This window comes from Chelon labrosus (genome assembly GCF_963514085.1).
Source record: "Chelon labrosus genome assembly, chromosome: 14".
NCBI classification, from domain to species: domain Eukaryota; kingdom Metazoa; phylum Chordata; class Actinopteri; order Mugiliformes; family Mugilidae; genus Chelon; species Chelon labrosus.
This window is the reverse complement of record NC_140347.1, coordinates 26,341,408-26,355,847: the sequence shown is the minus strand read 5'-3', so window position 1 is coordinate 26,355,847 and position 14,440 is coordinate 26,341,408. Positions and strand designations below refer to the sequence as shown.

At 39.6% G+C, this 14,440-nt stretch overlaps 1 protein-coding gene across 4 annotated transcripts in view; it reads left to right on the top strand.

Annotated features, from left to right (window-relative positions):
• The window catches only part of akap7 (A-kinase anchoring protein 7), a 55,285-nt gene that overhangs the window by 10,278 nt on the left and 30,567 nt on the right, over nt 1-14,440 (top strand). For 3 of the 4 annotated variants that reach the window (XM_084559686.1, XM_084559687.1, XM_084559685.1), the window contains exons 7-9: nt 661-773; nt 2,712-2,758; nt 2,989-3,089. In XM_084559686.1, coding sequence (XP_084415812.1) covers nt 661-773; nt 2,712-2,758; nt 2,989-3,089 — 261 coding nt within the window. Of the gene's footprint in view, nt 1-660; nt 774-2,711; nt 2,759-2,988; nt 3,090-5,791; nt 8,026-14,440 lie in introns of those variants that run through there. The other variant, XM_084559688.1, reaches the window with a different exon arrangement.

The following is a 14,440-nucleotide window of genomic DNA, read 5'->3' as shown; positions in this document are numbered from 1 at the left end:
TGAGGCAGCATCAAAAGATTACAAATAAAAAAAAAGCCCAGATAGAGAGTGAACCAAGCAAAGGAAGGCCAAAGCAGGAAGTCAGACTCTCTTGTCATCTTGTCTGTACTCTCCACCACTGTTATTGATTAAACACTAACCTTTCTCTCCCTGTAGAGTTCCTCTTCTAAAAATACCTCTCTAGCTTCCCTCTAAACCTCATCCGTTGATGTGTATGTCATTGCCTGTGTATATCTGTCCTTGCAGGTTGTCTGTATGTTTACACCCTTATTTATTTGTTTTTTTGGGGGAGGGCCTTGATCTGAGTAGTTAAATGAGCAACAGAATAAACCATCATCTGACACATATTCTCAGCCATCTGCGCCTGCACTATTTATGTCGTCTGTTATGGCTTTTTACAAAGTCTATAAATGGGAGTCAAGATGGTGCTGTGGAGAAAACAGGGATGGGCACGTAGAGTATATATCTCATCCACATTATGTGCTCTATATATAGTTAAATTATGCATTACGTTAACTGACACCCTTCTTTTTTTTGTCTGGTCAATAACATATTTATTTTTATGAAGGTGGACTTTCAAGATGTCCCTAAGGCTGGGTCATACCATATGCTGTGCTGTGTTAAAGTAAAACTAATAGTGTTTGCATATGTGTGCTGCAGAGTTGCTGCGGAGCCGTTTTGAGGAGCAGGGTCTTCTGCAAGGAGACTGTCGTGGGTTTGAACCTCACCTCACCATTATGAAGCTGTCCAGAGCTTCAAAGCTACGATCACAGGTACACACACATTCTGGGAAGTGTTAGGTAATCGAATGTGATATGTGATAGCCGGTATCAAATTAACAAGACATTATAACCAGTGCAGCTTTCAGTATTATTGGATTTAGCCATTTAAATTCAGGATGCTTTCAAAAATAATGCCATGAATATTTTTCATTTATCACTTAACGTCTAACATATTGCTGTTAACGGATATACATCAAACTAACATAACAGTGTCATCATCCTTTTCCATTTCAAATCAATAAAATGTTTATGGGAGTGCTTATACACAGTTTTTTACTGTACTTTGCAGGTTGCCACAGTTCAATTCAGGACGTCTTAGACCCTGTTTACTGTTGGAACTAAAATGCTTTTCAGGGATCAGAACACAAGTGGACAACCAAGACACATCACACCATCACACCTGTCTCTGTTATGTTTCTTACCACCAGATAAGCTTTGTTGGCACAAGCTAATTAAAAAAGAATTGGAACTAGATCTAGCTTATATGTACAAGCTACAAACTATTGCAAAATACATGAATGCTCCACTCTAGTGTTTCTTTGCCCTAATTTTGTAGGGTTGGCATGCTATCTCAAGAAGCACTTGAAAAAACTTCCTTGTGGAGGACGCATAAGGACATTTACACCAAGTTTTGCATTTGTTTTCAATGTTGTCCACTTGTGTTCCAATTATTCTTAAAGATATATCTCAAAACCAAAAGTAAACAAGGTCTCTGTTGCTCCTTTCTCTTTGTTAGATGTCAGCCTTGTTTAATTGGCAGTGTGATTAAAGTATAAGGCTGTTTCCTTCATAGGCACCGTTAGAGAATAATTTCACTTCTCTATAGATAGTTTGTGTAGTTAATGTTAGATTACTGCTGGGGTCAGTTATCTGCCCTATTTTCTCTTCGAGGAACATGCCAAGGCCATGGTCCCTCTTTGGCATCTTCAATCTCACTCTCTGGCTGTCTACAGGCACAGCTGTAGAGTTAGATGATAACGCCCTCCGTCACTGGAGGACACTTTGTATTTCCTAGCTGGTGTGAATCCTTATCTTCATGTTTATGTACTATAGCCAATTGGATGTTAACACATCTCCCCTTTGCTGCCTCGGCCCATCTTTCTAGTCTAAGAATCTGAGCTTTACTGTTTGACCCTTAGAATTGAGGTGGACTCATGCACTTATGTTGTGATGACGAATCTTCTGTTCTCCTCGATCGAGCCTAAATAAACTCCTTCAGCATAAGACATACAGGACTCTGGTACTACTTCTTCTTCATCGGCATCACCACAAATTCCTCCCTAACAGGCATGTCAGGGAATTCTAAGTGAAACCGGCTTTCTTAGTTTATGCATGTTCACCAATTTCTGTAAATAAATTCAAAACATAAAGTTGTTAAAGTTGCCTGTCAGGTTACATTTGAACTTTTATCGCTTATTGTCATACCAACATTGTTACAGTTTAATTGTTTCCATATGTTCTCCCAATTAGCTTGCTTTACAAATGCTTTAAAATATGCCATCAGTCCAATGCCAGCTACAACTACTTGTGGGAATAGCTCACTTTCTGTAGTAATACTTTATATTTATGATTTCGGGCTAAGAGCCAACCACTGATAACGTCGTTGGCATTATAAAGGGGGAGATTACCTACGTGAAGAGCACATTAAATGAGCAGAGGACAGTAAAAAAATGATGTATGACTTGGATAAAGATATAAATAAGAGGGAGAAGAGAGAAAGATAATCAGAGATGAGCACTGGTCAGGAGGGCAGAGGAAGAGGAAGGCCAGCATCCATCTTTGTCCCTCTAACAATTGATGGCACCTTATCCTGCCTGGCGCCTGGAGGCCGCCATGCTTGTCTTCTTCCAGTCTCTGTGTGTGTGAATGTGTGTGTGTCTCATAAAAACTGACATGACATAAACAAAATTTTCCCCTTTGTCTCTGTAGGGTATAAAGCGTGTGGATCCAGGCCTTTACTCAAACTATACGAACAAGTAGGTATTTACATATAGTTAATAATACTTGCATACACATTATAAATTTACAATGTTACATCTTATTTCATCTTAAAAAGAAAATAATGCTGCTCTGAAAAGTCCCCTTCTAACCCAACCAAATATTTAAAGATTTATGACCCATTAGTTTCTTAAAATTGATCTGTCTCCAGTGCTCTCTGCACTGACTCTACACTTTCTCACAGCCAATGTCTGTTTTCAACACTCAGATTCTTTGGAGACCAGACGGTGGAGCGCATAGATCTGTGTTCTATGTTGAAAAAGAAGCAACAAGATGGATATTACCACACTGAGACTTCACTACAACTCGGTGAGTTCACGCTCACACACACTTTATTAGTGTATGCGGTTGTTCTCCTAGGACCCAGACTCAGTACTGCACCTAGGAGCTTGGTGCACTACTGAGCCACCAGAGGGCGCTCTCGTCTCACTTACAGACTACATGAGTTGGTTTCTACAGTTGATCTGAAAAATAAATAATATTTAACCTATAATACAGTTATGTCTTCTTTGACCAAAAACTTTAATTATATATATATATATATTTTTTTAATCTCTTTTATTGAAGCTTCTTTAGAGCTGTTGTTGATCATTTGGAAATGGTTCAGTGGTTCTTTATTTGAACAAGTTGACAGTGTTTTTGGTGTGATTTGGAGTCTATTTGAGTATAAGTCAAGGCAAACTGCCCTAATCAAACACCAGGGGGATACTTGAGAGCTCGTTTCCATTTTAGACACGTTACCACCCTGCCAGTCCTTTGAAAATGTGGCAGCCTTGTAGAATAGAAGCTCTAATGTCCACAGAAAGAAAGTAGAGCTGAAGGGCTTTCTGTTGCTTCAGTTCTGCTTTAAAAGCAGTTTTTATGAGCAGAACTTGTGTATATGTATTTGAATGTGAATTACTTGAGATGTAGCAGTAAAACAGGGAAAAAATGAATCACTTTTTGGTACAGACTGATGCGTAGATGTATTCTCTCTTATGTTTATGTGTTGGCTTAAGTCCTGATGACCTAGTCTACGCCTTTTAAATAAATAGAAAAAATGCTCAATTAGTAAGAATTATGATCCTACATGTCATTTTCCTAATCGCCTTTGTTTGAAAGAAATATAAAACAAATCATTGTTTGCGTTTATTTAAATTGCTTTTAAAACACACTGAATCTTTGGTCTAACTAAAAAAAAAAAAAAATTGAGAAATCAGTATAAATAATATATATGCTGCAGTTAGATTGGAGGCAAAATCTTTGCTTTTTCAGGGTCAGTTATGCGGGAGCAGTTTGAATCTGTCATATTTCTTTTGAACTGATCAGTGTACGTGCCCCAAAAATGCCCATGCTGAGAATCTCTGCTTTGAACTACTAGCTAGTGTAGCTGACGTGGTTATATTCTAAGCAGCCCTCTGATGCTCACAACTATAAGCCAACAGACAAAAGATTGTTATGCCAACTTGTTGTGTTATTAGTATCTCATAAAATCTAGAAATGGCTTGTGAGATATTTAGCAAAGCCTCCATATGAAATGAAATACATGAAATACAAAAAAAACACTGACTGTATATGAAGATGGACAAACCCTCTATGACGTCACACATTCCTGAAGAGCAGTTCGTTCAAAAATAGGCCAAAAGGTGAAGCTGATGGAGTTAGTGACCTGCGAGGTCACCCACCTGTCACTCAACGTGGCCACGCCCCTAGCTATGCATCACAAGCCTTGATATCGTTTTTAAAAACTAGTTTAATTTGACACCTTGTACAGATGTCATAAATGAGGAAACTAGCTTCAGAGGCCAAAATTATTTTTGTGCCAGGCTGTGAAGATGGATATTCTTTGAGGACTAATTGTTTTTGAGCCACAGTCAAGTGGCCATTTGAGGAACTGCAGTATTTGGCACTTGTGTTGGTTTCACGTCAGCCCCAAAGGTTACCACTGTACATAATGGATAACAGAGACTTTCTAAATCCCACTGTCAAGTAGCTACACTAATTGCTCTGTGCGTGTCTTAGAGGGAGAGGGAGCTAGCAGCATGAGTGGAACCAGACTGTCACAATGTTTTGTGGATCACTGGGCTGTCTGTGAGAGACAAAGAGTGTTGGTGTGTGCGTGGGAGTGAGAGACCGAGCAGGGGGATGTTTACCTCACACCTCACATCGTCAAAAAGATGATGTGATTTCATCAAGTGTTTTTTTCCCCCTAAAAAAAAATTACATATTTAAAATACGTGAAAATTGAAAGTGCACCCTGCATCCGCTTATTTGATATCACAGTGTGGTAACTACACTGCGGAGCTACAATGTGGAGGGTTTAAATACACAGTGTTCATGCCTGCTGTGTGTGAGGGTAGGGGAAGGAATGACAGGAATTAAGAGTCGGTCTACCTCAAGCTTAGACGTCACATAATCTCTTTAAACTGATGTGGTGTAAATTTAAATAAAGAAAAGGCACAATCCTCTTACAAATGAAAAAGAAGTGAAACTCACCTTTACACAGCTGAATTCACTTCAGCTCAGGTATGACAAGTAGCTGAGGTTGGCTAATCCTCTGATAAATAATGCTGTGTAACTGACACTATTCACTCAGTTTGGTAACTTTGCCTGTTCATTACCATTACCCATTCAAGTGGGGTACACAACAAGTACCAATACAAGTACATGCATAGGGGTATACACTCCTTAGTCGACTTATTTTAGATACACATTGCTAGTACTGGTTGGTCCCTCTTTAGTCTTCAGAACTGTCTTAAATCTTCATGGCATAGATTCAACAAGTTGCTGGAAACAGTCCTTAGAGAGTTTGGTCCCTATTGACAGACTTGTTGGCAGCACATCCACGATACAAATTTCCTCCTCCACCACATCCCAAAGTTGTTCTGTTGAACTGAGATCTGGTGACTATTGAGGCCTTTTGAGGACTCCGTTTCCTGTTCTTAGCTGACAGGAGTGCCGCTCGGTGTGGTCTTCTGCTGCTGTAGCCCATCGTCTTTTTGGCTGCTCACTGGATGTTTTCTGTTTTTCAGACCATTCTCTTTAAACCCTGGAAATGGTTGTGTGCGGAAATCCCAGTACATCAGCAGTTTCTGAAATACTCAGACCAGACCATCTGACACCCACAACCATGCCACATTCAAAGTCCCTTAAATCGTCTTTCATCCCCAGTCAGATGCTCAGTTTGAGCTTCATCATCATCATGTACTACAAGCTGTTCCAACCGATCGTCATATCTTCCTGGAGTCTTTTTTATAAACTCACTGAGCTTCACCTGAATGTCTTCCAGCCTGATGTAGTCAAAGGCAGACTCTTTAAAATGTCCAACTATCATAAGGCTGACTGCCACCGCAGCAGCAATACTTCTCTGAACCAAAGAAACTCTTGTTAACAACCAGCTAACCTGCCTTTCAAAGCCAATCTTCCTCCCCACTGGGTTTATTGACGGTTGGTAAATTGGCTTGAAGGTGCATTTCTGCCACCTACTGCCTTCCTGCACAGCCAAAAGAGGTTAATGTCATGTTGCAGTAAACTGGTATTGGCTACGGTAGTATAAAGAGTTTAGATTTACAAGTCTGTGTAATCTGTATCAGCCAATACCTGTACTAGTACTGGAAATGGGACATCTCACCCTTTTTTTTAATAAGTCATGATTTCTAAAGTTTAATAAAAGATAATAAATCCATGTATATCATCAGGAGACATTTAGGAAATAACAAATGGGGACTTAATGGAAATCTAGTGTATTTATTTTTTAACTTATTTCTCTTTTAGCTTTAAAAGTTGGTTGATGGACCAGTGATTCTTAAATTACCTCCAGGACATTCCTTACAATAAATAAAAAGTGTTCTCATCCTATCTTAAAACTGTTTGTAATTGAAGATTGTGATCTGCACACATAAATACATAGGCACACTGGTCATGATATTAAGACTTCACTGGCACAAGGTAGAAGTCCTTATAGAGAGGTGCAGCAATACCACACCAGCAGGATAAGCACTGGCATATTTGAATCTTGCAGACCTACGTAATTTTTAGATACATACTTAATAGCTGTAACTCTTGGAGGTAACTACCTCCAACACAGCATGGAGGTCTGTACTGCAAAATGTTACATACTTTAAGTGACTGACCATCTTGAGCTGCAAGTATAACTTTATTTTGGTTCAGCTAGCACGGACGTCTTCCAAAGCTTACTGTGATTTCATGTATAGAAATAAAACTTCTTGACTTTCCTATAAACCACTTAAACTCGCCAACAACAAATATTTTTAAAAACGCACAATGCTAGGAAAACTTCAATGAATGAGCACGGTGGACTTTTTTTTTAAAAAACAGTAAATCTTCTATTTTAATGCAAAGCCGTGCCAGAAGAGAAGTAGGAAAACACATTCGTTGGTCTAAAAAATGCCTTGGTTTAAAAATGGCCAGCGTTCACACCAGAGCTTTAAATCTCTGTTGTCTGAAGCCAACAACACATGATAAGCAGTATGTGGCATCACTCTCTCCATAGGAGAGCAATTATTCAGCCAACACACAGCAGTCTTGAGGCTTGCTGGAGACAGTGATGCAGCAGGAAGTGATGAAGCAAGTGACTCTTCAACCACAATTCAACAGAGAAATCTCTACTAGCATAAATTATTTAAATGACCTGGCAACATCCTTGGATCCTGTTCATTTCCAATACTCTATTACTTAAAGTACCTATTAAATGTTTCATAAAGTCCCAGCCTCTCTGTTCATAATGAAACATGGACCATTTGTGGTTGGTGAAAATATTCAAATGTATCCTCTACAGTATACCTGAATTTGTTTCATCTTTACATTATTTAATCCTGTCAAGCTGTGTAAATCACATTGGGGATAGTTATATGATTAAAGTGATTCTTGGCATGTTGACATCCTTGTTTCTCAGTTGGATGCCCCTGTTTTTGTGCTTTTTTTCTGGTGGTGCACAGTGGTCATTGTCTAATTGTGTATGTATGTTAATCCCATAATCCACAGTACAACATAATCCACAACAGAGCCCCTGATACACAATCCAATAGGGTGTGTTTGCTTGTGGTGATGGGGGAGGAGGCAAGATGTACAGAGAGTGAGAGAGAGCAAAGGGTTAAGAGGGAGGGATTTCATGGGTTTCTATGTTATCTTCCCATTAATGTTGTAGTCTACAAGTCTACCCTTGGGTACAAATAAAGTTACCTTACCTTACCTTACCTTACAAGATGTCAAAACTGGTTCGTTTGTTACTCAGACATCAACAAGTAGAACAAATCTTTCCGACTACTTTTTTGAAATGCAAATACAAAAGAGGAGCAGCTACCATTTTCAGTGCAGCCAAACAAGCCCACGTTGTTTAACATATACAGCAAAATGAAGGGCAAACGGTCGAGCTAAAATCAATCAGTGAAAACAAAGACTCAAAGACTCCTGGGTAGAAATCTTGATCTGACAAAAAGCACAGTCATCCCTTACTGTATCCATAACGTAAATTATTCAAGTGTTCTGCTGGGATCAACCTGAGATGTTGGTCATGTTACAGCACTCTGAATTTAGTAAAAAACAAAGTTGGGGTTGTGAAACCTATAGCGCATGCGTAGTCGAAGTGTAACCTGCGGGGAAAAACACCAGCCACCAAAGGTTTTGATTTTTGTCATATTTGACTGACTGTTGCTTTCCTGATGACCACTGAAATGTCATACATGGCTTCCTCCCCGTTTATATCCATATGAGTACAGGTCACATTATCGCAAAGCTTATGAGCTTGCAGCATTACCAAGATGGCTGCCAAGTACTTTACATTAATTGTGTTGTGTCTTGTGAATCACTTGTAGCATCATGCTACATGCCATCAGCGCATGTATTAACTGGCTGACACATGTTACTGGAGTCTTTTGCAGGCTTATTGAGCTGCACCTGGATGTCTTCCAGGCAGAAGGAGTTTTGTTTTACAAGTATAAGAACGTGAGTGTGAAATTTTGACATCCCTCCTTTTTTTTTTTAACATGTCCTAGATCTCCAGTCTAAATTATCCTACACTGTCTGTATATTTCTTTTTTATTTTATCTTAGTTTTAGGTTTAATTGTTGGTTCATGGACCAACTATTGTATGTCTGAGTGAAGACTTAAAAAAGTAATTGAAGTCCAATGCTGCAGTGGTGGACTAACAATGAATACTACTCTACTATATACTGACAGATATTTAGAGAATGTCGATACATTAAAATGGATATTGCTAAAACAAAATGCAGAATCAGGGTTGGGTGTTCTGATCATCTGTAAATTTAATGCATACCTACAACATTCTAATGTTGAAACAAGAACTTCCGTCATGGCGTTCTCCCTCCTGTTTTTGATCGACACACGAAAGAAGAAGAGGCAAAGATGTTGTGCTTCGTCCACTTCTGTTTAGACAGGTGGCAAAAGTTTAGAAGTCAGGGCACGGATGCTGAAGAACACGCTTCCCTTTCCAGACACAGCTCTGTTGGAATGTAACCTCAACATAAGCAAAGGAATTGAGATAATTAAAGAGGTGTACATGCGTGCGTCGACGTCTCCTCTTAACCTCACCACGTCCCTATAGAAGTTCAGAGAAAATCGTGAGGAATGTTTACGTCAGGAAAAGAAATCCAGTCAATTGTTAGTTGAACCAAGAAAAAGAGAGAAATTCCCAAATATCATGGCTTTAAAAATACATCCTTACATGATTGTGTTCTGTCCTGTGCTATCAGATGTTCAGTAGAATAATAGGTATGGCTCCCCTCATGGCCTATTGGTATTTACAGTATAAAACATCCACACCTACAGATTCACAGGCTGAAACGCATATCTTCAGGTGTAATGCATACTAAAGCCCACACACATAAGCACCCAGCACTAAAGCGGCACACACACATGAACAGATGAGAGTGGTTTGTTGCACTGTGACCTTTTGGTATTTTATTGAGATAAGGTCACTCACTGCTGTGCAGACTGCGCTGCATGTTTTTTTTTCCGTATAAAACAAGTCTTTGGCACTGCTCATTTTTTCTCTCACCAGCCAGACAGCCAGATGACGCAGTTTGCTAATGTGCATGTAAGTGGGCTAATTTCTCTCTGGAGAAATATTGAATCAAGGGGCTATAATATTTGAAAGATAAAAATTGAACACAAAAGGGTTGTTTAACAGTATTTAGGGATTATTCTTGGTGCCTGAATACTGTTATATTTGTGGGAAAATGACATAATTGTTGGTTTTGTTGGGTGGATTTTTACAGACTACAGGCCACAAATAACACTAAATCTACTCAGCTTTGTTAAATTTGAAAGTGCTAATTGCTTTGCATTTGCCGCTAAAAGAATCAAGGCATTTTCCCCAGAACAGGCGAAAAACAATCTGACTGCAGCGATATCAGCTGTGAGCACAAAAATGTTTGGGTGTATTGAGAAAGCAGTAAAACCAAAGAGCCTTAAGTAACTGAAGGCTCTGTCTGTTATTGCTTTATACTTGTCCCTGGTGGAATGATTGGCGCATCACTGCTGGCTCCATTTCTAATAATTAATTTTACTGAACAGACTCCCTCACCTCTCTTCCTTCCAGTCTTCTTCTTTGTAATACAGTAGTGTGGGAGAGCTCAGGAATATCTGATTCATTAGAGAGAGCGTTTAAGAAAGACCTTTGTTGTGGTGTTGCATATATCCATCTTAATACCACAGACATATTGCCAGAGTTTGTTTCTTGGTTGCATTTGAACACAATTAAAATCCTTTTTATAGCCTGAAAAGCACAGCAGGACATAATTACACAATTGGGAGAATGCTCTTTGGGGGGAGGAGAAATGAATGGTGCAACAACTCAGCAGTGGCATGGGTTGGCCCGATGTCAGGGGTCATGCTTATTATCACATCAAATTGTTTTGACCGCAATTATAGGCGACTGTGTTGGGGAAAAACGTCCAGATCAGACATAACATTATGACCACTGACAGGAGAAGTAAATAACATTGACCATTTTGTGACAATTCAGTGTTCTGCTGGGAAACTTTTGAACCTGGCATTTGTGTGGATGTTACCTAGACATGTAGCACCCACCTAGACCAGACCAGGCACCCCCACCCCATAGCAATGACACTCCTTGATGGCAGCAGTCATCCCCAGCAGGATGCAGTCTGACACAGACACACACAAAAAAACACTTTAGGAACAACTGAACAAACATGAAGAACAGCACAAGGTGTTGACCTGGCCTCCAAATTCACTAGATCCCAAACTGATCAAGTATCTGTGGGATGATCCACAGAGGCCCCTCCCCTCAATCCATAGGACCCAAAGGCCCCCACTAACAACATTCTGTTCCCAGACACCACAGGACACCCTCAGAAGGCCCATGTCCATTCTCTGATGAGTCACAACAGTTTTGAAGGCACGAGGGAGACCTACACAATATTAGGAAAGTGGTCATAATGTTATGCCTGATCAGTGTAGGCGACTGTGTCGGGGGGAGAAAAACGTCTGCGTCTGCCAGACGTGGCAGATATCTCCACACAGTGAAGAGAATTACAAATGTCAAACAAAATGTTGGAAATAGGTGTGAAGTTTCAATCACTGGCATGTAAATCCAAGCATCAACACAATCTGTCCTGATAATTCAAAACAATTACACACTGTTTGTTTGGTTCTGGCTGTAGTTTGATTTCTCCAGTTAATGAACTTCACCAAGAGCACTGCCAAATTTAGACAGCGTCAGTTAGAACTTATGAGACTCAGACTGCCATGAGCAACCTGCCTCATAATATATGCCACAGTCAGACTGCACCATATCGGCCTGATCATGGCGCAACAGTTGGACAAATGTTTGTTTTATTCCCTGTCATGTGTGATAACTGTCACAGCATCTCTGCTAAAAAGATCAGCATGTCTTCTCTCTAGTTGACAACTACCGCAATGTGCTACAGTCATGATGAGGACATTATTTCATCCACGGCTGACAATATGGCGAAGAAGGAAAACAGTGATGTTGTCTGTGCTGCAAGGACTCCACAATGTCCTTGGCTCTCTGCACATGCCATAAAAATGGCAAGCTACTGATAGACTGGCCTGGGTCCAACTCTTCTCTCGGCCAAATCACAGCAGGAATTTCTGACTCTATGGTTGCTGAATCTGAACAGTGGGCATTTCAAAAGGCAGGAAATGACATGTAGTCAGATCCGGGCATTACACATGGACCAAGAGGACTTGGTAGAGGCAACTGTGTGGCACGTAGACCCTGCCAGTCCTCTTGAAATATCGACAAAGCAAGAATATACTCGTACTCCACTTATAGCGGAGACCTGAGTACCCAGTCCCTTTCTTCCTAGACAGGAAGTGAAGTGGAGGAAGGAGATAAATGGGACACACCTGAGAAAAAAATCTCCCTCTCAAACAAGCAAGCTGCATGGAGGAGAACAAAGAAGTGAGAGGAACCAAAAAGATAACTAAGGGAACATCCAGTTTTTGGAAATAATACGTTTAAAAGTAAAATAATTAATTACTTATTTCAAAGAAACAAACAAAGATTAACCCAAAACTAGCTGGATACACCTAAACTGTTTGGAGGAAAGCTGCCGGTGAATTACCAGGAGTCTGTCGTATTACAATGGAGGAGGATTTTATGGACTGACTTGTTTTCCCATGGTGGACGTTACCCTCCCTTAAGTTAAGTCTTCTTTTCAACTCTCCTGGCTTCTTATATTCCTGCTCCTTGCACACCACTCCAAATCACTTACATATCTTCATTTTTCCCCACAAAAACCGAACTGAACTGAACTGGACTGTTTCCATTTACAAAGGACATTCAAACATCCGAGTCACAAATTCATATATGGACATTTTGGATTTTCTTTTGAAAGTTGAAGAGTGACCTTTTTGTTTGACATATTTTCTTGTTATTATAATTGGTTGTTATTTTGACCTGATTTTGAATTGATGGAAATTTCTGTTTGATTTATGACCCTTTTAGGGAAATGTGTTTGGGTTTAATTAATGACATGATATATTGATATGGTCTTTATGTATATGAGTTGTATAATTTAAATACATCTAAACCTGAATTTAGTGAACTATATTGAAACTGGTAGTGTTTATTTTTATCCCTTTTGTAGCATGGGTATTTATTGAGTTAACCAGGCTTTATTGATTAAGAAATTTTGGCAGGTTGAAAATATAAATTTACTCTCCTGTCTGGCGCCCAAGTATAATTTAGTTTGAGCCTACGCTACAGAAATGGCGCCCAACGTGGGGCCCACCATGGCATTTACCTTTTGAACTTTCTATGCATATACTCTGCAAATGTTGTGTGTACTGCTTTGTACTGCTTTCAACTACAATTGTGTTTAAATTGCTAAGCGTTTTGATTTTGATGAATATCTTTTGCTAATGCTAGTGCTAATTTACATAAAAGGACATTCACATTACATATTCCATTCAGAGATCATACCACCCCTCCCATTATGGCTGGACATCAGCCTTCCTCAGAAACCTCATCAGTTTCTCTTGATATAGAAGCTCCTGATGTTCAAACCCCTGTTAACCTTGGTGCTGCAAGAAGTGCTTTTGGTGCACATTTACAGACTTACTTCATGTCTCCACATCAGCCTCAAGTAGGGACACCTGATGTCTCTGGCCATCCTATATCCTTTCCTCCTGTAGACCGTTCACATACTATTAACCAATCCCTTGCTTGGGAAACTGAGGATGTGCATCTTTTACCTAATTTTGAAAGAGACGGCGTAAACCTCTCAGCTTCTTCTCCATATTCAATATCACAGTCTCAGTGTGACCTTCCAGGAATAATCCCTACTCCTGCCCGGGACTTCACCCAAATAGCAGTAAAGACTCAAGAGGACTGGAACCAAGTGCATAAAGTAATGGAACAACAAAGTCTTGCTATTAAAGAGCTGACCGAGAATGTGAAAGGAAATCACCATTCCTCAAATGAACAACTTAAACATCTTGATGCTCAAATAAGTGCAAATCATCGTCAGCTGATTACAATAATAACATCCCACAAAGAGAGTATGGAAATGGAAGTGGATAAGATGATGAAGGGAATCAAAATGATTGTGGAAGAGGAACAGAAAAATTCTGAAACCTCCCTTTTGGCAGAAATTCGCTTTATGGTTGAACAACTTCAAGTGGAAATTCAGCAAGAGCTCAAATGTTTTCACGCAGATACACAAAAAAGTGTCAACGCATTATCAAAATCAAGTGAAGAAAATAATGCTGAGATAAACAAATTAACCATAAACATTGGCAAAGTGGAGGTAGAGAGTAAAGAAAGTTTACAAAACCTTGAACAGAAAACCTCTTTTCTAGAAAAAAAAGTGGAATCATTTATGGTAGAATCCAAATTTACCCCATTGCTTTCAGGTTCTAGTGGCTCCAGTGCTTGTACAGACAAACCATCCCCTACTACAGTTGCAACCCTTCCTGTAATAAAAGGTGATCATATCAGGTTGACTTTCCCTTCATATGGATCACCTGATGATGATCCTGACCCTCTCAATTATTTGTCTAAATGTCATGACTTTCTTGCCTTACATCCTTTATCTGACACTGATATTCTAGCCACCTTCAGAACTGTCCTCCACGGTACTGCTCGTGATTGGTGGGAGATAACTCGATCGAAAGTAACTACTTGGAGTCAGTTTGAAACTGTTTTCCTA